The sequence below is a fragment of the Oncorhynchus keta genome, chromosome 16 (genome assembly GCF_023373465.1).
Source record: "Oncorhynchus keta strain PuntledgeMale-10-30-2019 chromosome 16, Oket_V2, whole genome shotgun sequence".
Classification (NCBI taxonomy): domain Eukaryota; kingdom Metazoa; phylum Chordata; class Actinopteri; order Salmoniformes; family Salmonidae; genus Oncorhynchus; species Oncorhynchus keta.
This window is the reverse complement of record NC_068436.1, coordinates 1,858,506-1,882,316: the sequence shown is the minus strand read 5'-3', so window position 1 is coordinate 1,882,316 and position 23,811 is coordinate 1,858,506. Positions and strand designations below refer to the sequence as shown.

Here is a 23,811-nt window from a genome sequence, read left to right as displayed (position 1 = left end):
TGTAATCACGGCCAAATGTGCTTTCACAAAGTACTGAGTAAAGGGTATGAACTGTGATATCAGTTTTTTATTTACTTCTAAAAACCTGTTTTTGCTTGTCATTATGGGGTATTGTGTGTAGATTGAGGGAATAAAAAATAAATACAAATAAATATATACATTTTACAATAAGGCTGTAACGTAACAAAATGTGGAAAAAGTCAGGGGTCTGAATACTTTCCGAATGCACTGTAATGAATATGAATTTGGAGGGCAAAAATAATTAAACATTAAAGTATTGGACCTCTCAAAGGCTTCAGTTATACAAAAACTATACCTAAATCCAAACTGGTTCTCCAGCAGATTAGTATTAAGGGCTCCCCCAGTGTTCAAGAATGGCCTTTTCCCCTTCATTCAGATTTGGTTATTTGAAGATGAAACAAGCCATAGAAAGTTGGTTGCAATTTCAGTTTAATCCACCAGAAAAGACAGAGCAAATAGTACAATAAATATTCTGGTTAAACTCAAATGCACTAAATTATTTGTATTTTTTTTTTACAGTGTAATATTTGTCAATTATTTCATACTTAGGACTGGTGGAATTGTCACACAAGCAGCTAACAAAACTATTGAAATGTCTGCTCTATCCAAAATTACAACAAACTAATTGCAGAATTTCAGTAAAAATGGAAGAGGCAATTGGATGAGGGAGAAGAAGGTAAGGAAGGACCTTGTCTGTCAGCCCTGCATTAAAGACCAAAGCAGGTTAAAGAAAATTATAAATAATTTCATTTCAGGACCCAAACATTGACAGCTGTGCCATACAGGTAGCAAAATATTGTAGTTGGGTAGAAATTTTTGATGTACCGATGCAATGGTACATGTTTTAGGAACTGATACGCAATATGACGCTGGATTCAAAATGTATGAGTTTTTCTATTTAAATTATACCAAATTCTTGCAACCAGTAGAATGTTTATATATACAGTTGAAGTTGGAAGTTTACATACACTTAGGTTGGTGTCATTAAAACTCGTTTTTCAACCACTCCACAAATTTCTTGTTAACAAACTATAGTTTTGGCAAGTTGGTTAGGCTATCTACTTTGTGCATGACATAAGTTATTTTTCCAATAATTGTTAAGGCAGATTATTTCACTTATTATAATTCACTGTATCATAATTCCAGTGGGTCAGAAGTTCACATACACTAAGTTGACTGTGCCTTTAAACAGCTTGGAAAATTCCAGAAAATGATGTCATGGCTTTAGAAGCTTCTGATAGGCTAATTGACATCATATGAGTCAATTGGAGGTGTACCTGTGGATGTATATCAAGGCCCACCTTAAAACTCAGTGCCTCTTTGCTTGACATCATGGGAAAATCAAAAGAAATCAGCCAAGACCTCAGAAAAACAATTGTAGACCTCCACAAGCCTGGTTGATCCTTGGGAGCAATTTCCAAACGCCTGAAGGTACTACGTTAATCTGTACAAACAATAGTACGCAAGTATAAACACCATGGGACCATGCAGCCATCATACCGCTCAGGAAGTAGACGTGTTTTGTCTCCTAGAGATGAACAAACTTTGGTGCGAAAAGTGCAAATCAATCCCAGAACAACAGCAAAGGAGCTTGTGAAGATGCTGAAGGAAACAGGTACAAAAGTATCTATATCCACAGTAAAACAAGTCCTATATCGACATAACCTGAAAGGCTGCTCAGCAAGGAAGAAGCCACTGCTTCAAAACTGCCACAAAAAAGCCAGACTACAGTTTGCAACTGCACATGGGGACAAAGATTGTACTTTTTGGAGAAATGTCCTCTGGTCTGATGAAAAAGAAAACTGTTTGGCCAGAATGCCCAACCATCGTTACGTTTGGAGGAAAACGGGGGATGCTTGCAACCTGAACAACACCATCCCAACTCTGAAGCACGGGGGTGGCAGCATCATGTTGTGGGGGTGCTTTGTTGCAGGAGGGATTGGTGCACTTCACAAAATAGATGGCATCATGAGGGCGGAAAATGATGTGGATATATTGAAGCAACGTCTCAAGACATCAGTCAAAAAGTTAATGCTTGGTCGCTAATGGGTCTTCCAAATGGACAATGACCCCAAGCATACTTCCAAAGTTGTGTCAAAATAGCTTAAGGACAACAATGTCAAGGTATTGGAGTGGCCATCACAAAGCCCTGACCTCAATTCTATAGAAAATGTGTGAGCAGAACTGAAAAAGTGTGTGCGAGCATGGAGGCCTACAAACCTGACTCAGTTACACCAGCTGTCAGGAGGGATGGTACAAAATTCACCCATCTTATTGTAGGAAGCTTGTGGAAGGCTACCCAAAATGTTTGACCCAAGTTAAACAATTTAAAGGCAATGCTACCAAATACTAATTGAGTGTATGTAAACTTCTGACCCACTGGGAATGTGATGAAATAAATAATTCTCTCAACTACTTTTCTGACATTTCACATTCTTAAAATAAAGTGGTGATCCTAACTGACCTAAGACAGGGAACCTTTGCTAGGATTACATGTCAGGAATTGTGAAAAAATGAGTTGAAATGTATTTGGCTAAGGTGTATGTAAACTTCTGACAATATATATATGGGGGATACAAACATCCCAGTTGTTCAGATTTTGCTGCAAAGAGACAATCATCAGATCACTTCTTTGGTACTGCCCAGATGAAGCATGTTTAGGAATGGCTGAAGAACTGCAACATTTACCTGGAGCTAACTCTGCAAATACCACTGCTGGGTGATTTAACAAGTCATATTCAATCGATCAATATAATAAAATAAGTCTCAGAACAAAAATGTTTGCTTTAGTTACAATCTGTATAAACTGTGAGAATAGAAAAGTTCAGGACTTTTATGAAACAGCACAGTTTAAAAATACATGGCAAATAGAAATCAAAACTGGATGGTGTTCAGAGATAGATGGGAGGGGTGAGGGGAGCGCTGAAGGGTGGGACTAAAAAGAACAAAACAAGATGACTAATGTGTCCATAAAATGTATATAGTGTGTGTCAGCAGGAAGTCAAAGCCTACGTATTGTTGTCCATTAGTCTTCTCCAATTAGGGGAGGGATGGGGAGGACAGCCGAAAGGGAGGAGGTCAGAGAACTGGCAGTGTGGTGCCAGGACAACAATCTCTCCCTCAGTGTGAGCAATACAAAGGAGCTGATCGTGGACTACTGGAAACATCAGCAGGGCTGTAGTGGAGCGGGTCGAGAGTTTCAAGTTTCTTGGTGTCCACATCACCAACGATCTATTATGGTCCAAACACACCAAGACAGTCGTGAAGAGGGCACGCCTCAGGAGACTGAAAAGATTTGGCATGGGTCCCCCAGAACCTCAAAAAGTTCTACAACTGCACCATCGAGAGCATCGTGACCGGTTGCATCACCGCCTAGTATGGCAACTGCTCGGCATCTGACCGTAAGGCGCTACAGAGGGTAGTGCGAATGGCCCAGTACATCACTAGGGACAAGCTTCCTGCCATCCAGGACCTATATAATAGGCGGAGTCAGAGGAAAGCCCATAAAATAACCAGAAAAACAGTCTCTCATTTACATATTGGCATGATATTGATGAGTGTTTCATCAAAATAATTTCTTTGCTGCTGCTTCCAAGTCATAGGACTGTTTTCTCTGCTACCACACGGCAAGTGGTACCGGAGCGCCAAGTCGAGGACCAAAAGGCTCGTTAACAGCTTCTTCCCCCAAGCCATAAGACTGCGGAACAATTAATCAAATGGCCACCAGACTATTACATTAACCCCCCAACCCCCCCTCCCAATTGTTTTGTACACTGCTGCTACTCGCTGTTTATCTATGCATAGTCACTTCACCCCTACCTATAAGTACCTATTACCTCTAACCTGTACCTACGCGCACTGACTCGTTACCGGCACCCCCTGTATATAGCCTCGTTGTTATGTTATTGTGTTACTTTTATTATTTTTTACTTTAGTTTATTTGGTAAATATTTTCTTAACTCTTCTTGAACTGCATTGTTGGTTAAGGGCTTGTCAGTAAGCATTTCGTGGTAAGGTCTACACTTGTGGTATTCGGCACATGACAAAGATTGATTTGATTTGGTGGAGTTAGGGGGAAAATAATAAAGGAAAATATTCACTACCGTTCAAAAGATTGGGATCCTTAGACATGTCCTTGTTTTTGAAAGAAAAGCATTTTTTTTGTCCATTAAAATAACATCAAATCAGAAATACAGTGTAGACATTGTTAATGTTGTAAATTACTATTGTAGCTGGAAACGGCTGATTTTGAATAGAATATCTACATAGGCGTACAGAGGCCCATTATCAACAACCATCACTCCTGTGTTCCAATGGCACGGTGTTAGCCAATCCAAGTTGATCATTTTAAAAGGCTAATTGATCATTAGAAACCCCTTTTGCAATTATGTTAGCACAGCTGAAAAGTGTTGTCCTGATTAAAGAATCAATAAAACTGGCTTTCTTTAGACTAGTTGAGTATCTGGAGCATCAAAATTTGTTGGTTCGACTACAGGCTCAAAATGGCCAAAAACAAAGCACTTTCTTCTGAAACTCGTCAGTCTATTCTTGTTCTGAGAAATGAAGGCTATTCCATGCGAGAAATTGACAAGAAACTGAAGATGTTGTACTTGAGAAATGTAGTACAAAAATAAACCACTGGGTTCCTTGTGTTAAATAACTTGATTTAAACATAAGTGTGGTCAGTATTCTAAAATGTGTTCCGAGTCCCCCTTACCAGTCCGTGATAATCTGACTGTCCCAAATCCCCTTGGAGCCTCTGTTCCTGCAAGCCATTTTATATATCTGGCTAAATAAAATGTAGGCTAAACAGCATTTGTGATTCACCTTGTGTGCCATGATGCCATTGGTTTCTGGGACCAATCAGAACGGTTAGAATGTGTTTGCGTTCCAAGAAATCTTTGGGGAGACTCATTGCAGAGAAGAAACTAATGTCTGTGGCGCAGCGTTTGGCCGTATAGCAAGGAGTTTGGGTAGCCAGGCAACGATGTCAAATAGTGAGCATAGTATTTCCCCTTTCTCTGTCAAACAGTATTTATGGACCAGTCCATTGAGTCAAAAGAGGAAGTGAAGCCAGAGTGGGGACTGGTGCTATTTCTGATTTATACTGAACAAAAATACACTGCTCAAAAAAATAAAGGGAACACTTAAACAACAATGTAACTCCAAGTCAATCACACTTCTGTGAAATCAAACTGTCCACTTAGGAAGCAACACTGATCTACAATAAATTTCACATGCTGTTGTGCAAATGGAATAGACAACAGGTGGCAATTAACAAGGCACCCCCAATAAAGGAGTGGTTCTGCAGGTGGCAACCACAGACCACTTCTCAGTTCCTATGCTTCCTGGCTGATGTTTTGGTCACTTTTGAATGCTGGCGGTGCTTTCACTCTAGTGGTAGCATGAGACGGAGTCTACAACCCACACAAGTGGCTCAGGTAGTGCAGCTCATCCAGGATGGAACATCAATGCGAGCTGTGGCAAGAAGGTTTGCTGTGTCTGTCAGCATAGTGTCCAGAGCATGGAGGCGCTACCAGGAGACAGGCCAGTACATCAGGAGATGTGGAGGATGCCGTAGGAGGGCAACAACCCAGCAGCAGGACCGCTACCTCTGCCTTTGTGCAAGGAGGAGCAGGAGAAGCACTGCCAGATCCCTGCAAAATGACCCCCAGCAGGCCACAAATGTGCATGTGTCTGCTCAAACGGTCAGAAACAGACTCCATGAGGGTGGTATGAGGGCCCGACGTCCACAGGTGGGGGTTGTGCTTACAGCCCAACACCGTGCAGGACGTTTGGCATTTTGGGCACTGGCGCCCTGTGCTCTTCACAGAAAAAAGCAGGTTCACACTGAGCACGTGACAGAGTCTGGAGACGCCGTGGAGAACGTTCTGCTGCCTGCAACATCCTCCAGCATGACCGGTTTGGCGGTGGGTCAGTCATGGTGTGGGGTGGCATTTCTTTGGGGGGGCCGCACAGCCCTCCATGTGTTCGCCAGAGGTAGCCTGACTGCCATTAGGTACCGAGATGAGATCCTCAGACCCCTTGTGAGACCATATGCTGGTGCGGTTGGCCCTGGGTTCCTCCTAATGAAAGACCTCATGTGACTGGAGTGTGTCAGCAGTTCCTGCAATAGAAAGGCATTGATGCTATGGACTGGCCCGCCCGTTCCCCAGACCTGAATCCAATTGAGCACATCTGGGACATCATGTCTCGCTCCATCCACCAACGCCACGTTGCACCACAGACTGTCCAGGAGTTTGCGGATGCTTTAGTCCAGGTCTGGGAGGAGATCCCTCAGGAGACCATCCGCCACCCCATCAGGAGCATGCCCAGGTGTTGTAGGGAGGTCATACAGGCACGTGGACACCACACACACTACTGAGCCTCATTTTGACTTGTTGTAAGGACATTACATCAAAGTTGGATCAGCCTACAGTGTGGATTTCCACTTTAATTTTGAGTGTCACTCCAAATCCAGACCTCCATGGGTTGATACATTTGATTTCCATTGATCATTTTTGTGTAATTTTGTTGTCAGCACATTCAACTATGTAAAGAAAAAAAGTATTTACTAAGAATATTTCATCCATTCAGATCTAGGATGTGTTATATTAGTGTTCCCTTTATTTTTATGAGCAGTGTATAAACACATGTAAAAGTGTTGGTCCCATGTTTCAAGAGCTGAAATAAGATCCCAGAAATGGTCCATCCGCACAAAAAGCTCCCCCCCCCAAAATTGCACAAATTTGTTCACATCCCTGTTAGTGAGCATTTTGTCCTTTGCCAAGACATGCCCCACCTGTCAGGTGGATGGGTTATCAAGAAGCTGATGAGACAGCATGATCATTACACAGGTGCACCTTGTGGTGGGGACAATAAAAGGCCTCCACATCGTCTGTGACCAGCCACCGGGACAGCTGATGAAACTGAGGATTATTTCTGTCTGTAATGAAGCCCTTTAGTGGGGAAAAACTAAATCAGATTTGGGAGCCAGCCCCAGCCAGACGGTGTACTTGGCTCCCAAATGGGTGGGCCAATGCACTCCCAACTCCACCCATGCCTGCGCCCCTGTCCAGTCATGTGAAATCCATAGATTAGGGCCTAATGAATTTATTTAAATTGACTGATTTCATTATATGAACTGTAACTCAGCAACGGAGTAAAATAGTTGAAATTGTTGCATGCTGTATTTATATTTTTGTTCTATAATCAAATCAAATCTTATTTGTCACATACACATGGTTAGCAGATGTTAATGCGAGTGTAGCGAAATGCTTGTGCTTCTAGTTCCGACAATGCAGTAATAACCAACAAGTAATCTAACTAACAATTCCAAAACTACTGTCTTATACACAGTGTAAGGGGATAAAGAATATGTACATAAGGATATATGAATGAGTGATGGTACAGAGCAGCATAGGCAAGATACAGTAGATGGTATTGAGTACAGTATATACATATGAGATGAGTATGTAAACAAAGTGGCATAGTTAAAGTGGCTAGTGATACATGTATTACATAAGGATGCAGTCGATGATATAGAGTACAGTATATACGTATGCATATGAGATGAATAATGTAGGGTAAGTAACATTATATAAGGTAGCATTGTTTAAAGTGGCTAGTGATACATTTACATCATTTCCCATTATTAAAGTGGCTGGAGTTGAGTCAGTGTCAGTGTGTTGGCAGCAGCCACTCAATGTTAGTGGTGGCTGTTTAACAGTCTGATGGCCTTGAGATAGAAGCTGTTTTTCAGTCTCTCGGTCCCAGCTTTGATGCACTTGTACTGACCTCGCCTTCTGGATGATAGCGGGGTGAACAGGCAGTGGCTCGGGTGGTTGTTGTCCTTGATGATCTTTATGGCCTTCCTGTAACATCGGGTGGTGTAGGTGTCCTGGAGGGCAGGTAGTTTGCCCCCGGTGATGCGTTGTGCAGATCTCACTACCCTCTGGAGAGCCTTACGGTTGAGGGCGGAGCAGTTGCCGTACCAGGCGGTGATACAGCCCGCCAGGATGCTCTCGATTGTGCATCTGCAGAAGTTTGCGAGTGCTTTTGGTGACAAGCCGAATTTCTTCAGCCTCCTGAGGCCTTCTTCACGATGCTGTCTGTGTGAGTGGACCAATTCAGTTTGTCTGTGATGTGTATTAGTTCCAAGATGGCGTAGCAGTCGGACGTGTGTTTTGTCTTGTCCCGTCCTGTCTAGTGTAAATATAGTTTTCTTCGTTTTTTTTTTTTTCTGTATATATTTCGTACATATTTTAATCTCACTTTCAAACTAGAGCTGAATATACTCTCCTGCAACCCGCATCACCCAATGTGGTACGGATCCGCTTTTTCTATACTTTACTTTAGAACCGGAACCACCATCAGAAGCTAGCCAGCTAACTAGCTACTAGCTCGTACTCAGTTAGCCATTGCTAGCGGTCTTCTAAGCTAACTAGAACACCAGCGCGACATCAACCCAGAGCATATCAGACTGCTCTTTCTCTACCACATCTCCGGATTCCTACCGCAAGCTCTGAACCTTTACACCGGATCATCGCAACTAGCTAGCTGCAATTCCGAGTGGCTACTCCTGGCCAACGTCTCTGGCCCAAAACAAGCTACAGTTAGCCTTGAGCTAAGCCCACCTCCCGACTAGCCGAAGAGGCCCAACGATACCTCTTTCGCCAATTGGCCTGGACCCTTTACTGCCGACACGGAGCGCCGCCGATCCATCACGACTGGTCCGCCGACATAATCGTCCGAGGTGGTTTCAACAGGCTTTTTCGTTGCGACATCGCCAAAGATCCATCTGCTGGCCAAGGCCCGCGAGCTTTCTGAAACGCTGTGTCTCCAGCTCAACCAGCGTACTAGAGCTCCTGTAGCATACTCCTGGGCTACAATTACCCGGGCCCACGACCGGTCTGTCGATGTCACCGCAAGAAGAGGAATAAACAGACTCACCCCATCGCGACGTCCCCAAAGGTTAGCTCTCTAGCCCTCGCTATCTCCCTACTTGCTAATTCGGCCTGCTAACGGCTAGCTTGTCTAGCCCGGGCCTACGAACTGGTAGCTTGTTAGCACAGGCCTGCTAACCATCTGACTCACCTCATCCCAAACACTTCTGAACACATTTACTTTCCATCTCTCTTTGATTTTTATTTGTTTATACCTTCCGGAAACCTGCCTCACCCACTGTGATACGGATTCGCTATCACTTTTAATTTTTATTTTATTTTTATGACACACTCAAGAACCTCCAGACGCTAACCAGCTAACTAGCTACAAGCTATTTAGTCATTGTTAGTTGTTTTTTTAAAAACCTGGATAACACTCGCCAGCCCAGCTTCCCTGCCCATCCACCGCTGCCCCTGGACACTGATCTCTTGGCTACATAGCTGACACACGCTGGACTGTCCATTAATCACGGTACTCCATTCTGCTTGTTTGTTTATCTGTCGGCCCAGTTGCCTAGTCAACGCCATTTTACCTGCTGTTTGTTGTGCTAGCTGATTAGCCTCGCCTACTGTTTTTAGCTAGCTTTCCCAATTCAACACCTGTGATTACTGTATGCCTCGCTGTATGTCTCCCCCAAATGTCAATATGCCTTGTATACTGTTGTTCAGGTTAGTTATCATTGTTTTAGTTCACAATGGAGCCCCTAGATCCACTCTGCATACCCCTGTTACCTCCTTTGTCCCACCTCCCACACATGCGGTGACCTCACCCATTACAACCAGCATGTCCAGAGATACAACCTCTCTCATCATCACCCAGTGCCTGGGCTTACCTCCGCTGTACCCGCACCCCACCATACCCCTGTCTGCGCATTATGCCCTGAATATATTCTACCATGCCCAGAAACCTGCTCCTCTCATCCTCTGCCCCCAACGCTCTAGGCGACCAGTTTTGATAGCCTTTAGCCGCACCCTCATACTACTCCTTCTCTGTTCCGCGGGTGATGTGGAGGTAAACCCAGGCCCTGCATGTCCCCAGGTACCCTCATTTGTTGACTTCTGTGATCGAAAAAGTCTTGGTTTTATGCATGTCAACATCAGAAGCCTCCTCCCTAAGTTTGTTTTACTCACTGCTTTAGCACACTCTGCTAACCCTGATGTCCTTGCCGTGTCTGAATCCTGGCTCAGGAAGGCCACCAAAAATTCAGAGATTTCCATACCCAACTATAACATCTTCCGTCAAGATAGAACTGCCAAAGGGGGCGGAGTCGCAGTCTACTGCAGAGATAGCCTGCAAAGTAATGTCATACTTTCCAGGTCCATACCCAAACAGTTTGAACTACTAATCTTGAAAATTACTCTCTCCAGAAACAAGTCTCTCACTGTTGCCGCCTGCTACCGACCCCCGTCAGCTCCCAGCTGTGCCCTGGACACCATTTGTGAATTGATCGCCCCCATCTAGCTTCAGAGTTTGTTCTGTTAGGTGACCTAAACTGGGATATGCTTAACACCCCGGCAGTCCTACAATCTAAGCTAGATGCCCTCAATCTCACTCAAATCATCAAGGAACCCACCAGGTACAACCCTAACTCTGTAAACAAGGGCACCCTCATAGACGTCATCCTGACCAACTGGCCCTCCAAATATACCTCCGCTGTCTTCAACCAGGATCTCAGCGATCACTGCCTCATCGCCTGTATCCGCCACGGAGCCGCAGTCAAACGACCACCCCTCATCACTGTCAAACGCTCCCTAAAACACTTCTGTGAGCAGGCCTTTCTAATCGACCTGGCCCGTGTATCCTGGAAGGACATTGACCTCATCCCGTCAGTTGAGGATGCCTGGTCATTCTTTAAAAGTAACTTCCTCACCATTTTAGATAAGCATGCTCCGTTCAAAAATGCAGAACCAAGAACAGATACAGCCCTTGGTTCACTCCAGACCTGACTGCCCTCGACCAGCACAAAAACATCCTGTGGCGGACTGCAATAGCATCGAATAGCCCCGTGATATGCAACTGTTCAGGGAAGTCAGGAACCAATACACGCAGTCAGTCAGGAAAGCTAAGGCCAGCTTCTTCAGGCAGAAGTTTGCATCCTGTAGCTCCAACTCCAAAAGTTCTGGGACACTGTGAAGTCCATGGAGAACAAGAGCACCTCCTCCCAGCTGCCCACTGCACTGAGGCTAGGAAACACGGTCTCCACCGATAAATCCATGATTATCGAAAACTTCAATAAGCACTTCTCAATGGCTGGCCATGCCTTCCGCCTGGCTACTCCAACCTCGGCCAACAGCTCCGCCCCGTAGTTCCTCACCCAAGCCTCTCCAGGTTCTCCTTTACCCAAATCCAGATAGCAGATGTACTGAAAGAGCTGCAAAACCTGGACCCGTACAAATCAGCTGGGCTTGACAATCTGGACCCGCTATTTCTGAAACTATCTGCCGCCATTGTCGCAACCCCTATTACCAGCCTGTTCAACCTCTCTTTCATATCGTCTGAGATCCCCAAGGATTGAAAGCTGCCGCAGTCATCCCCCTCTTCAAAGGGGGAGACACCCTGGACCCAAATTGCTATAGACCTATATCCATCCTGCCCTGCCTATCTAAGGTCTTCGAAAGCCAAGTCAACAAACAGGTCACTGACCATCTCGAATCCCACCGTACCTTCTCCGCTGTGCAATCTGGTTTCCGAGCCGGTCACGGGTGCACCTCAGCCACACTCAAGGTACTAAATGATATCATAACCGCCATCGATAAAAGACAGTACTGTGCAGCCGTCTTCATCGACCTCGCCAAGGCTTTCGACTCTGTCAATCACCAAATTCTTATCGGCAGACTCAACAGCCTCGGTTTTTCGGATGACTGCCTTGCCTGGTTCACCAATTACTTTGCAGACAGAGTTCAGTGTGTCAAATCAGAGGGCATGCTGTCCGGTCCTCTGGCAGTCTCTATGGGGGTGCCACAGGGTTCAATTCTCGGGCCGACTCTTTTCTCTGTATATATCAATGATGTTGCTCTTGCTGCGGGCGATTCCCTGATCCACCTCTACGCAGACGACACCATTCTATATACTTTCGGCCCGTCATTGGACACTGTGCTATCAAACCTCCAAACGAGCTTTAATGCCATACAGCACTCCTTCCGTGGCCTCCAACTGCTCTTAAACGCGAGTAAAACCAAATGCATGCTTTTCAACCGATCGCTGCCTGCACCCGCATGCCCGACTAGCATCACCACCCTGGATGGTTCCAACCTTGAATATGTGGACATCTATAAGTACCTAGGTGTCTGGCTAGACTGCAAACTCTCCTTCCAGACTCACATCAAACATCTCCAATCAAAAATCAAATCCAGAGTCGGCTTTCTATTCCGCAACAAAGCCTCCTTCACTCACGCTGCCAAGCTTACCCTAGTAAAACTGACTATCCTACCGATCCTCGACTTCGGCGATGTCATCTACAAAATGGCTTCCAACACTCTACTCAGCAAACTGGATGCAGTCTATCACAGTGCCATCCGTTTTGTCACTAAAGCACCTTATACCACCCACCACTGTGACTTGTATGCTCTAGTCGGCTGGCCCTCACTACATATTCGTCGCCAGACCCACTGGCTCCAGGTCATCTACAAGTCCATGCTAGGTAAAGCTCCGCCTTATCTCAGTTCACTGGTCACGATGGCAACACCCATCCGTAGCACGCGCTCCAGCAGGTGTATCTCACTGATCATCCCTAAAGCCAACACCTCATTTGGCCGCCTTTCGTTCCAGTACTCTGCTGCCTGTGACTGGAACGAATTGCAAAAATCGCTGAAGTTGGAGACTTTTATCTCCCTCTCCAACTTCAAACATCAGCTATCCGAGCAGCTAACCGATCGCTGCAGCTGTACATAGTCTATAGGTAAATAGCTCACCCTTTTTCACCTACCTCATTCCCATACTGTTTTTATACTGTTTTTATTTATTTACTTTTCTGCTCTTTTGCACACCAATATCTCTACCTGTACATGCCCATCTGATCATTTATCACTCCAGTGTTAATCTGCAAAATTGTATTATTCGCCTACCTCCTCATGCCTTTTGCACACATTGTATATAGACTACCCATTTTTTCTACTGTGTTATTGACTTGCTAATTGTTTACTCCATGTGTAACTCTGTGTTGTCTGTTCACACTGCTATGCTTTATCTTGGCCAGGTCGCAGTTGCAAATGAGAACTTGTTCTCAACTAGCCTACCTGGTTAAATAAAGGTGAAATAAAAAATAAATAAATAAAAATGCCGAGGAACTTAAAACTCACTACCCTCTCCACTACTGTTCCATCGATGTGGATAGGGAGGTGTTCCCTCTGCTGTTTCCTGAAGTCCACAATCATCTCCTTAGTTTTGTTGACGTTGAGTGTGAGGTTATTTTCCTGACACCACACTCCGAGGGCCCTCACCTCCTCCCTCCCTGTAGGCAGTCTCGTCGTTGTTGGTAATCAAGCCTACCACTGTTGTGTCGTCCTCAAACTTGATGATTGAGTTGCGGTCCTTCTGTAGCTCAGTTGGTAGAGCATGGCGCTTGTAACGCCAGGGTAGTGGGTTCGATTCCCGGGACCACCCATACGTAGAATGTATGCACACATGACTGTAAGTCGCTTTGGATAAAAGCGTCTGCTAAATGGCATATATTATTATTATTATTATTATAGTTGGAGGCAGTCGTGGGTGAACAGGGAGTACAGGAGAGGGCTCAGAACGCACCCTTGTGGGGCCCCAGTGTTGAGGATCAGCGGGGAGATGTTGTTGCCTACCCTCACCACCTGGGGGCGGCCCGTCAGGAAGTCCAGTACCCAGTTGCACAGGGCGGGGGTCGAGACCCAGGGTCTCGAGCTTGATGACGAGCTTGGAGGGTACTATGGTGTTGAATGCCGAGCTGTAGTCTATGAACAGCATTCTCACATAGGTATTCCTCTTGTCCAGATGGGTTAGGGCAGTGTGGTTGAGATTGCATCGTCTGTGGACCTATTTCGGCAGTAAGCAAATTGGAGTGGGTCTAGGGTGTCAGGTAGGGTGGAGGTGATATGGTCCTTGACTAGTCTCTCAAAGCACTTCATGATGACGGAAGTGAGTGCTACGGGGCGGTAGTCGTTCAGCTGTTACCCTAGCTTTCTTGGGAACAGGAACAATGGTGGCCCTCTTGAAGCATGTGGGAACAGCAGACTGGTATAGGGATTGATTGAATATGTCCGTAAACACACTGGCTAGCTGGTCTGCGCATGCTCTGAGGGCGCGGCTGGGGATGCCGTCAGGGCCTGCAGCCTTGCGAGGGTTAACACGTTTAAATGTCTTACTCACCTCGGCTGCAGTGAAGGAGAGACCGCACGTTTCCGTTGCAGGCCGTGTCAGTGGCACTGTATTGTCCTCGAAGCGGGCAAAAAAGTTATTTAGTCTGCCTGGGAGCAAGACATCCTGGTCCGTGACTGGGCTGGTTTTCTTCTTGTAGTCCGTGATTGACTGTAGACCCTGCCACATGCCTCTTGTGTCTGAACCGTTGAATTGAGATTCTACTTTGTCTCAGTACTGACACTTAGCTTGTTTGATAGCCTTGCGGAGGGAATAGCTGCACTGTTTGTATTTGGTCATGTTACCAGACACCTTGCCCTGATTAAAAGCAGTGGTTTTTGCGCTTTCAGTTTCACGCGAATGCTGCCATCAATCCACGGTTTCTGGTTGGGGAATGTTTTAATCGTTGCTATGGGAACGACCTCTTCAACGCACGTTCTAATAAACTTGCACACCGAATCAGCGTATTCGTCAATATTGTTAACTGACGCAATACGAAACATATCCCAGTCCATGTGATTTAAGCAGTCTTGGAGTGTGGAGTCAGCTTGGTCGGACCAGCGTTGGACAGACCTCAGCGTGGGAGCCGCTTGTTTTAGTTTGTCTGTAGGCAGGGATCAACAAAATGGAGTCGTGGTCAGCTTTTCCAAAAGGGGGGCGGGGCAGGGCCTTATATGCGTCGCGGAAGTTAGAGTAACAATGATCCAAGGTTTTTCCACCCCTGGTTGCGCAATCGATATAGTTAAAGATCAACGAATATCCTACTCCTAGAATCTTAAAAATTACACTTTTATAAACATACTTTTAATTGATTGGCATCAATTGTGCACAGTGATTTGAATCGATTGATTTCTTGTTTTGATCTATGTTTCACTGTATATTATTAGGCCATCACCTGCTGTACATTTGAATTCTGTGTCATTTTCTGGTTATAATTGATTTTGTAAAGTGATTTCAACTGCTGTATGAAAGTGATTTTGATGGATGGCAAAGATAACAAGCTTATACGGTCCAATCTGCTACTGCTAAATAGTTGTAGTGTGGGGGACAAAGAAAACAAGACATCAAAGTACAAAACTTTTTAAATGTTTTAATTTTCTATGATCAAAACATCTAGAAAAATATACAACAAATGCTTAACCTTTCACAACATTGAACGTTTGAAAGAAAAAAATAACATAAAAGTAAAGGAATATTCACATTTTTCCCCCATTATCGATAAAAGCACATTCATTTCTTGTTCCTTTCTTTTATAGCATCGTTTTTGTTTGTTGTCGTCGGTTATGCCAGGTTTTTATTAAATGTCACCACAGTAGCCCGAGTCGTTGGACAGCTGCGAGTTTGAGCTGCGGTTGGATGAGGAGTTCCAAATGTCCAGGTTCATGTGGGGGCCGAAAGGGTTGAAGCTGGAGTACTGCTTGGGGCGGCACATGCCCCCGGGCTCCCGGTTGAAGGGGGCGTGAGGCGGGGTGATGGGGCAGACGGGGGACATGGGGGCTGAGCGCTCGGGTTGGAAGTGGCTTTGGTACGGCTCACTCTGGGGGGTCCAGATGGAACCAAACAGACTGGACATGGGGGACAGGCTCCTGGTGCCGGGGAAATATGGCTAAGGGGGAACAGAGTGAGAAAAAAAAACATGGTTTAGAAAAGATATGCCACCATTTATTTAACAAAAATTATAATATTAAAATGTTGCTGGACACTTCAGTGAGGGCAAAAATCTAATAGTAAATATCAAGTTTAATATCAAGGAATATTTCACTTTCTCTGTTCAAAGGAGTAACACATTTGTGCATGAGGCAGTGGTGCAATAATGAGGTGCGACTCGGGTTTCGTCCATTATCTGGAAGACCGTGTCAGTGGAGGAAAGGGAGAAAGGAATGAGGTTGAGAGGCGGACCCTCAGTCTGCTGCTCTCTCCCTCCGCTGAACAAGCCCATCAGATGCAGGTACCATCAGCCCAGTAATTTTTTTTAAATGTATGCTGTGCTTCACACGTTCTGCCCCTAAACAAGGCAGTTAACCCACTGTTCCTAGCCCGTCATTGTAAATAAGATTTTTTTATTAACTGACTTGCCTAGTTAAATAAAAGGTCAAATAAAAATAAAAAAAATACAACAACGGATCTATTACTGGTGTGATCGTATAGCCTCTCGTATTTCAAATTTGAAAAAACGGCCTGAACAACAGCGCATTGGCAGGGCAATTCAAGCAAAGCCAATATTCAGTCATAACTTATTGGGCCTATAGTTTACTGCACAAACCTCATTTGCCACGGTACTGTTTTAAATTGGTTAATGTTGCATAGGCTTAAGTTGTTAATGTCGGGAAAAAAATCTGAGCGGTAGATCTCAGCTTGCATTTTGACTCAAATTGATCTTGACTCAGAAAAGGTTGGTGACCACTGTTCTAGAGTTCACTTAACACTATTAACATTTCCCTATACTGTTGCAATTGTGATCGAATCAACGCAATATTAGCCACTTTCTATGCAACATACCTAAACTATGCAAGAGATTTTGTTGTAGACAGAGCGCATAGGAGTAGGATTCAATTGCATTTATACTCAATACTTCGCCCGTACTCTACACAGACTTGTGCGGCATAAACAATCAGGGCTGCAGTAGGCCACTGTTAAAACTAACTGAAAGCAGTCTTCACATTAAACGTGCATTGGAAGTTGCACCAAATTTTCACAACATTCAAGTTTGCACTCATCAAACCAGAAATTTGCTCAGTGCCCAACAAAAATTTGAGGGAACATTGCACACAAGACATAATGGAGGTGGTCGGGATCTTGATAAATACAAGCATAAAAGCTTCATTTGATACAGGCTTGTCACCACTAGTATGTTGGTGTTCACTTTCTGGTTCTTGTTAGAAAATAATTAAATACATTCCACTTATGTGACTTTTACCAAGAATTAGGAAAAGAAAGGTATCATCAATGTCATCAAGCAGTCAGTGACATTGTGTTTTGGTCTAAATAACAGGTAAACAATGCTCTCTAAAATAAAGCCCAACCGAAAGACTATGATCGACATTGTATTGACCCATGCTGAGGCCAGAACCATGGTAGTTTGTGAAAAGTGGAAGTTGTCCACGCAAGAGAAGCAGACAAAGCCTCACTCCCTAGATTCCCAATCAAACCGCAGAGGTTGAAGTTCCTATTTTCTAAGCTCCATCTGCTTTTTATAAATCACAGTTAGATTGTGATGTTAAAATGTGATAACCAAAGACAGCACCAGTAAAAGGGAAAAACAGGACACAGAGGTCAAAGGGCGTTTCAGAAAACAGATTCAGATGAGTTACAATAACACTGACATTGATTATCCATTTAAATAATATCAAACAATCTTTTATACTTTATATTAATATCATAAATATATAACATTACATACTAAGCTTTACTGAGACAGATTTAGTAAGCGTTTGCATATGGCTTTTTCCACAGGGTAAAATAAAGGTTTGGAGAAAAATAATAATAATGTTAAGTGTAAATGAAGGCCATTCGTCTTTGGTGCAGAAGCTTAGTAAACCTGGCACAAAGCCAAGTGGTTAGGACTAGGTCATTGACTGAGGCAGACAGGGGGACAGTAATGATAGATATTAGGGGGATTAGGTTGAATGGAGCCAGCAGCGGGTCCCGGAGGTTTACCTTGCTGCCCACACAGCCGGCTGTATCCCAGGACGAGGGAGCCTCCTGGGAACATTCCTCTCTCCAGCTGGGCTGGTGGCTGTAGGCTACCGTCTGGCTCTCTGGCTGGCATGGGAAACTGTTGTGGAAGTTGGTGTTGCCTGCGGACCGATGGTAAGGACACAATGGTAAGTGGTTTCCCCATGATATTTCACCAGGTTGTCCCATTGAGATCAAAAGTCCTTTTTCAAGGGAGACCTGTATAAGACATTTTACACACAATAACACAGTAGCTTTGACGCCTACCTGCTGACACGTAGTTGCCCTGGTCACAGTACACGTACGGGCTGTTACATTGGCTGTTGGCACTGTTCCAAGGGAAGCTGTTCGAGAACAAAAAATTTTGGGGGAAAAAAACACAGAAACACAAAATCGTGAATTAGCTAACACACATAATTTCACAATACATTTCTGTATCTAAATTGACATAACAGAGGTAAAACACATTTTAATTTAAGGATCCCCATTAGCTGCTACCAAGGCAACAGCCACTAGTCCTGGGGTCCAGCAAATTAAGACAGTTGCATACAACAAAAAATATTGCGTGACATTCCATTTCATAACACTCTTCAGAACACATTAAGTGTCTGCCCTCAGGCCACTACTCTACACCACACAATCCATGTGTACTTGTGTGTAGAGTGCGTGTGTTAGTACGTGTATCCCGTGTGTCTCTTCAGTCACCGCTGTTCCATAAGGTACAAGTAGTGAGGCAGTAAATATCTCCTCTACTTTGGGCCATGAGAGATTGATGTGCATATTATTCATGTCAGCATTCCGTTTACATGTACAGGCCAGCCGTGCTGCCCTCTCCTGAGCCAATGTTCCTAAGTCCATCTTTGTGGCACCTGACCACACAACTGGACAGTAGTCCAGGTGCGACAAAACTAGGGTCTGTATGACCTGCCTTGTTGATAGTGCTGTTAAGGCAGAGCAGCGCTTTATTATGGACAGTCTTCTCCCCATCTTAGCTACTGTTGCATCAACATGTTTTGACCATGGCAGTTTACAATTTATCAATGGATTATTTTACCTTTATTTAACTAGGCAAGTCAGTTAAGAACAAAATCTTATTTACAATGACAGCCTAGGAACAGTGGGTTAACTGCCTTGTTCATGGGCAGAAAGACAGATTAGTTCTAGAAATATTTAATAACTTATTTCTTGCTACCCATTCTGAAACTGACTATAGCTTTTTGTTAAGTGTTGCAGTCATTTCAATCGGGTAATAGCTGATGTGTATATTGTTGAGTCATCCGCATACATAGAGACACTGGCTTTACTTAAAGCCAGTGGCATGCCATTAATAAAGATTGAAAAAAGTGAAAGGGCCTAGACTACTGCCTTGGGGAATTCCTGATTCTACCTGTTATGTTAGAGGCTTCCATTAAATAACACCCCCCTGTTCTGTTAAACAGGTAACTCTTTATCAACAATATAGCAGCGGGTGTAAAGCCATAACAAATGTGTTTTTCTAGCAGCATACCATGATCAATAATGCCAAAAGCCGTAACGAAGTCTCAAAACAGCTCCCACAATCGTTTCACTCAGCCAATCATCAGTCATGTGTGTAAGTGCTGTGCTTGTTGAATGTCCTTCCCTATAAGCATGCTGAAAGTCTTGTCAATTTGTTTACTATAAAATAGCATTGTATCTGATCAAACACAATTTCCCCCCCAAAAGTGTACTAAGGGGTGGTAAACAGGCTGATTGGTCAGCTATTTGAGCCAGTAAAGGGGACTTTACTTAGGTAGCGGAATTACTTTTGCTTCCCTCCAGGCCTGAAAGCACACTTTCTTGTAGGCTTACATTTAAGAAACGGCAAACAGGAGTGGCAATATCGTACGCCATCATCCTCAGTCATTTTCCATCCAAGTTGTCAGACCCAGGTGGCTTGTCATTGTTGATAGACAACCATTTCTTCACCTTTTCCGGGCTAATTTTTCGTAAATAATAAGTTACAATGCTTGGCTTTCATATTTTGGTCAGATATACTTGGATGTGTAGTGTCAGCGTTTGTTGCTGGCATGTCATGCTTAAAGTTTGCTAATCTTGCCGATGAAAACAAATCATTAAAGTAGTTGGCAATATCAGTGGGTTGTGATGAATGTGCCACCTGATTCAATGAACGACAGAGCCGAGTGTCTTTTTGCCCTAAATTACAATTAAGGTGCTGTAAAACATATTACTATCATTCATTTATCTTTGTTTCATAGTATAGTTTCTTCTTCTTTTCATTCAATTTAGCCACATGATTTCTCAATTTCCGGTACGTTTGCCAATCGGTTGTGCAGCCAGACTGATTTGCCATTCCTTCTGCCACATCCCTCACAACCAAACAAGTTTTAATGAACATAGGAATCACTACCAAACATATTGTATGACTTCTTATACACTATAAGAGGCCCAGCCTTTGGAACTTTGGTTTTCCTAGCTATGGCTACTATATTGTGATCACAATATCCTATAGATTTTTAATACAAATTTCTGCAGCATTAGTAAAGATGTGATCAATACATGTTGATAATTTCATTCCTGTGCTGTTTGTAAATACCCTGGAAGGTTGATTGATAACCTGAACCAGGTTGCAGACACTGGTCACAGTTTGAAGCTTTTTCTTGAGTGGGCAGCTTGATGAAAGCCAGTTGATATTAAGGTCACCCAAAAAATACACCTCTCTGTTGATTCCACATACATTATCAAGCATTTCACATATATTGATTGTTAGCACTTGGTGGTCTATAACAGCTTCCCAGAATGGGCTTTAGGTGAGGCAGATGAATCTGTAGCCATTTTAATTAAAATCACCTCTAAGCTTTACAGGAATGTGGTTCTGAATATAGACCGTAACATCACCCCCATTGGCATTTCAGTATTTTCTGTAGATGTTATAACCATGTATTGCCAGCACTGTATCAAATGTATTATCTAAGTGAGTTTTAGAGATGGTCAGAATATGAATGTCATCTATTACAAGCAAGTTATTGATTTCATGAACCTTGTTTTTTAGGCTACATATGTTAATGTGGGCAATTTTAAACACTTATGGCATTCTTGATTGTTTTTATTGGGAAGGATATGAGAAGTAGGTAGACATGACAGCGTTCTATTTGTTTGAGCCAATAGTACAGGGTGAGCACTCCCTACTAGGGTACACCGCCTCGGTGCTATAAACTCTGGTTCAGAAGTACATGATTACTGTATAAAATAGCTGTATGATCGACATGGCCTGACAGACAATCAAAATGGCTTCCTAAGCTACAACATGACTGTACAAAAATACACAATTAGTACATTTCGTCTTGGCTTAGTGACGTACCCGTTGAAGGGTGCGGGTGCTGAGGCTTGAGGTACGCAGGGCACGGCCTCTGAGGTGTTGTACCTGAACTCATTGGTGAGGGGCACGGAGGGTGCCGACCACGTCTCCTCAGGTAAATAGTGGCCCGCCACATCTGAGAGAGAAGAGGGAAACAATTATGTTTGTGCGTTTCTAACAGGGAAAGCTGTAACGCAGGCTTTATAGTAGGGTTGGAGAAAAAGCCTGCGTGCTTGGCTGTCCAGAAAAAGCATTGGCCATCCCTGATTTACGACACCAAACATTTACAGAAATCGCAATAATTTGCGAAACGCATTCAATGAATGACAAACACAATACCCTTACATGCTGATTTTACAGCACTTCCCCTTTTAAGGTCAACTTTCTATTTATAATAGACAATACATTTTACACACGGATTCTGATGTACAGGTATGTCAACATTTATTGACTGAGCACTTCACTCACCCATGGTTCTGTCCATGCGGGCTGCTACAGAAGCGAAGCTGGGGGCAAAGCTGGGGGGCACCGGGGTGGGCTCTGTTGGGCTTTGGCAAGGCTCCTTCCTGTACAGATTATTCATGCTGCACACCAGGGGACAGATATAGCACTTTGAGATTGTGTATAATGAAAAACACTTTACAAAAATGTACATAAATAATCATTATTATTGGAACTTCATTAGGGTTTTTGTCATTAAGGACTTTTAGAATGATAGTACACTTCTTGAAACAGTAAGAGCGGTACAGTTAGTTAGAGTATGGCAGTGCTTGCCACACTACAGTTGTGGGTTGAAATGTAAGAAGCTTAAAATAAAAGTCTGCTAAATGACCATAAGAGTATGTCTTCCAATCTATGTGGTTGCTGTGTGTGTGTGTATTTATCCGTCTGTGTGTGATTACATCAGTCAATGTGTGTGTGTGTGTGTGTGTGTGTGTGTGTGTGTGTGTGTACCTCTGGGTCTTGTAGGTGGAGTTCATGGTCTGGTAGCAGTCCCTCTCGGCTGGGTAGACGCCGTACTGCATGGAGTCCCCTGTGGACACAGACACACAGCTACAAACCACAACTCTGACCCTGCTTTCTCATGAAAAACATGGTAGTTCATACATCCTTTTCTCTACCATATCAGCGCCAGAGAGGGGGAGAGTGTGAAAACACTGCAATACTTTTCCAGAATGGTATAAATCAAAATCAGATTGACTGAATTATAGCACATAAAACATTGTACTGGCACGGACAAATAACGAATGGAGGTGGCATTTGGGTGGGAATTCAGGTATTACATTTATTGTAAAACACCTTTCCCCCCCCAGGTTAAAAAAAAATACTTTGTGATAAAATAAACAGTATTATGTGCATCATTTGCCTGGGTGTATTTGCATTCATTAATACATTTTTATATAAAGGGGTGGAACAGGGCGACGACCGGCGAAAACATGCTCTGTCTCTAGGCCAACCTGCGCTGTCTAGACAGCCTCATTAGTTATTCATTACGGTCGCCACGTTCTCTTGCATAATTCAACAAGTGTTCCGTGAGAAGGATAACCATGCGTTTTCAAAACCAAATGCTTGGCTCTAGATTACGCCCATCTATACATACTTACATCATTTGCGAGATCAGACATTTTTATCAGAGGTACCTTTAATTTCAGCGCCTCTAATTTGAAAACATTTGAACTAAATCCTAACTTTTTTCTTCTTCAAATGCACATACATCGAAACCTACCAAAATAAGACGTCTTTCTTGTGATGCAACTGTCGATACAGAGTGTTAAATCCCAGACGTAGTGTTAGCTCTTTTATAGAGGCAATGGAAAAACAATGTATTCCATTGGGCCCATTTCAGCCATTACCAGAGTGTGTTTGACAGGTCAATATAAACGTTTTTGCGGTCCTCATGTCAATGAGAAAACACGAATGGCACTAGCAAGTGTGAAAAAGAGTCACCAGAGTAAGAGATTTAAAATGACAAGTGGATTTTGCACCCCTCCAACCAAGGAGGGCCTACAGCAGCACCTAGATATTCTGCACAGATTCTGCCAGACTCGGGCCCTGACAGTAAATCAGTAAAACAAAATAGGTGTTCAAAAAAAAGGTCCAGTCGCCAGGACCAAATACAAATTCCATCTAGACACCGTTGCCCTAGAGCACACAAATAACAATACATACCTCGGCCTAAACATCAGTGCCTAAACAGTAACTTCCACAAAGCTGTGAACGATCTGAGAGACAAGGCAAGAAGGGCCTTCTATGCCATCAAAAGGTACATAAAATTCAACATACCAATTAGGATCTGGCTAAAAAAATACTTTAAATCAGTCATAGAGCCCATTGCCCTTTATGGTTATGAGGTCTGGGTTCTGCTCACCAACCAAGACTTCACAAAAATGGGACAAACACCAAATTGAGACTCTGCATGCAGAATTCTGCAAAAATATCCTTCATGTACAACGTAGAACACCAAATAATGCATGCAGAGCAGAATTAGGCCGATACCCACTAATTAT

General features: G+C 43.7%; 1 protein-coding gene across 5 annotated transcripts in view; it reads right to left on the bottom strand.

Annotated features, from left to right (window-relative positions):
- Positions 1–15,362: 15,362 nt before the first annotated feature.
- tmem131l (transmembrane 131 like) overlaps positions 15,363–23,811 on the bottom strand; it is a 92,350-nt gene continuing 83,901 nt past the window's right edge. For 4 of the 5 annotated variants that reach the window (XM_035789092.2, XM_035789088.2, XM_035789090.2 and 1 more), the window contains exons 29-34: positions 22,259–22,337; positions 21,773–21,888; positions 21,308–21,440; positions 18,235–18,311; positions 17,950–18,089; positions 15,363–15,898 (exon numbers count right to left, since the gene is read on the bottom strand). In XM_035789092.2, coding sequence (XP_035644985.1) covers positions 15,590–15,898; positions 17,950–18,089; positions 18,235–18,311; positions 21,308–21,440; positions 21,773–21,888; positions 22,259–22,337 — 854 coding nt within the window. In that variant the 3' untranslated portion in view covers positions 15,363–15,589. The remainder of the gene's footprint in view (positions 15,899–17,949; positions 18,090–18,234; positions 18,312–21,307; positions 21,441–21,772; positions 21,889–22,258; positions 22,338–23,811) is intronic. The other variant, XM_035789091.2, reaches the window with a different exon arrangement.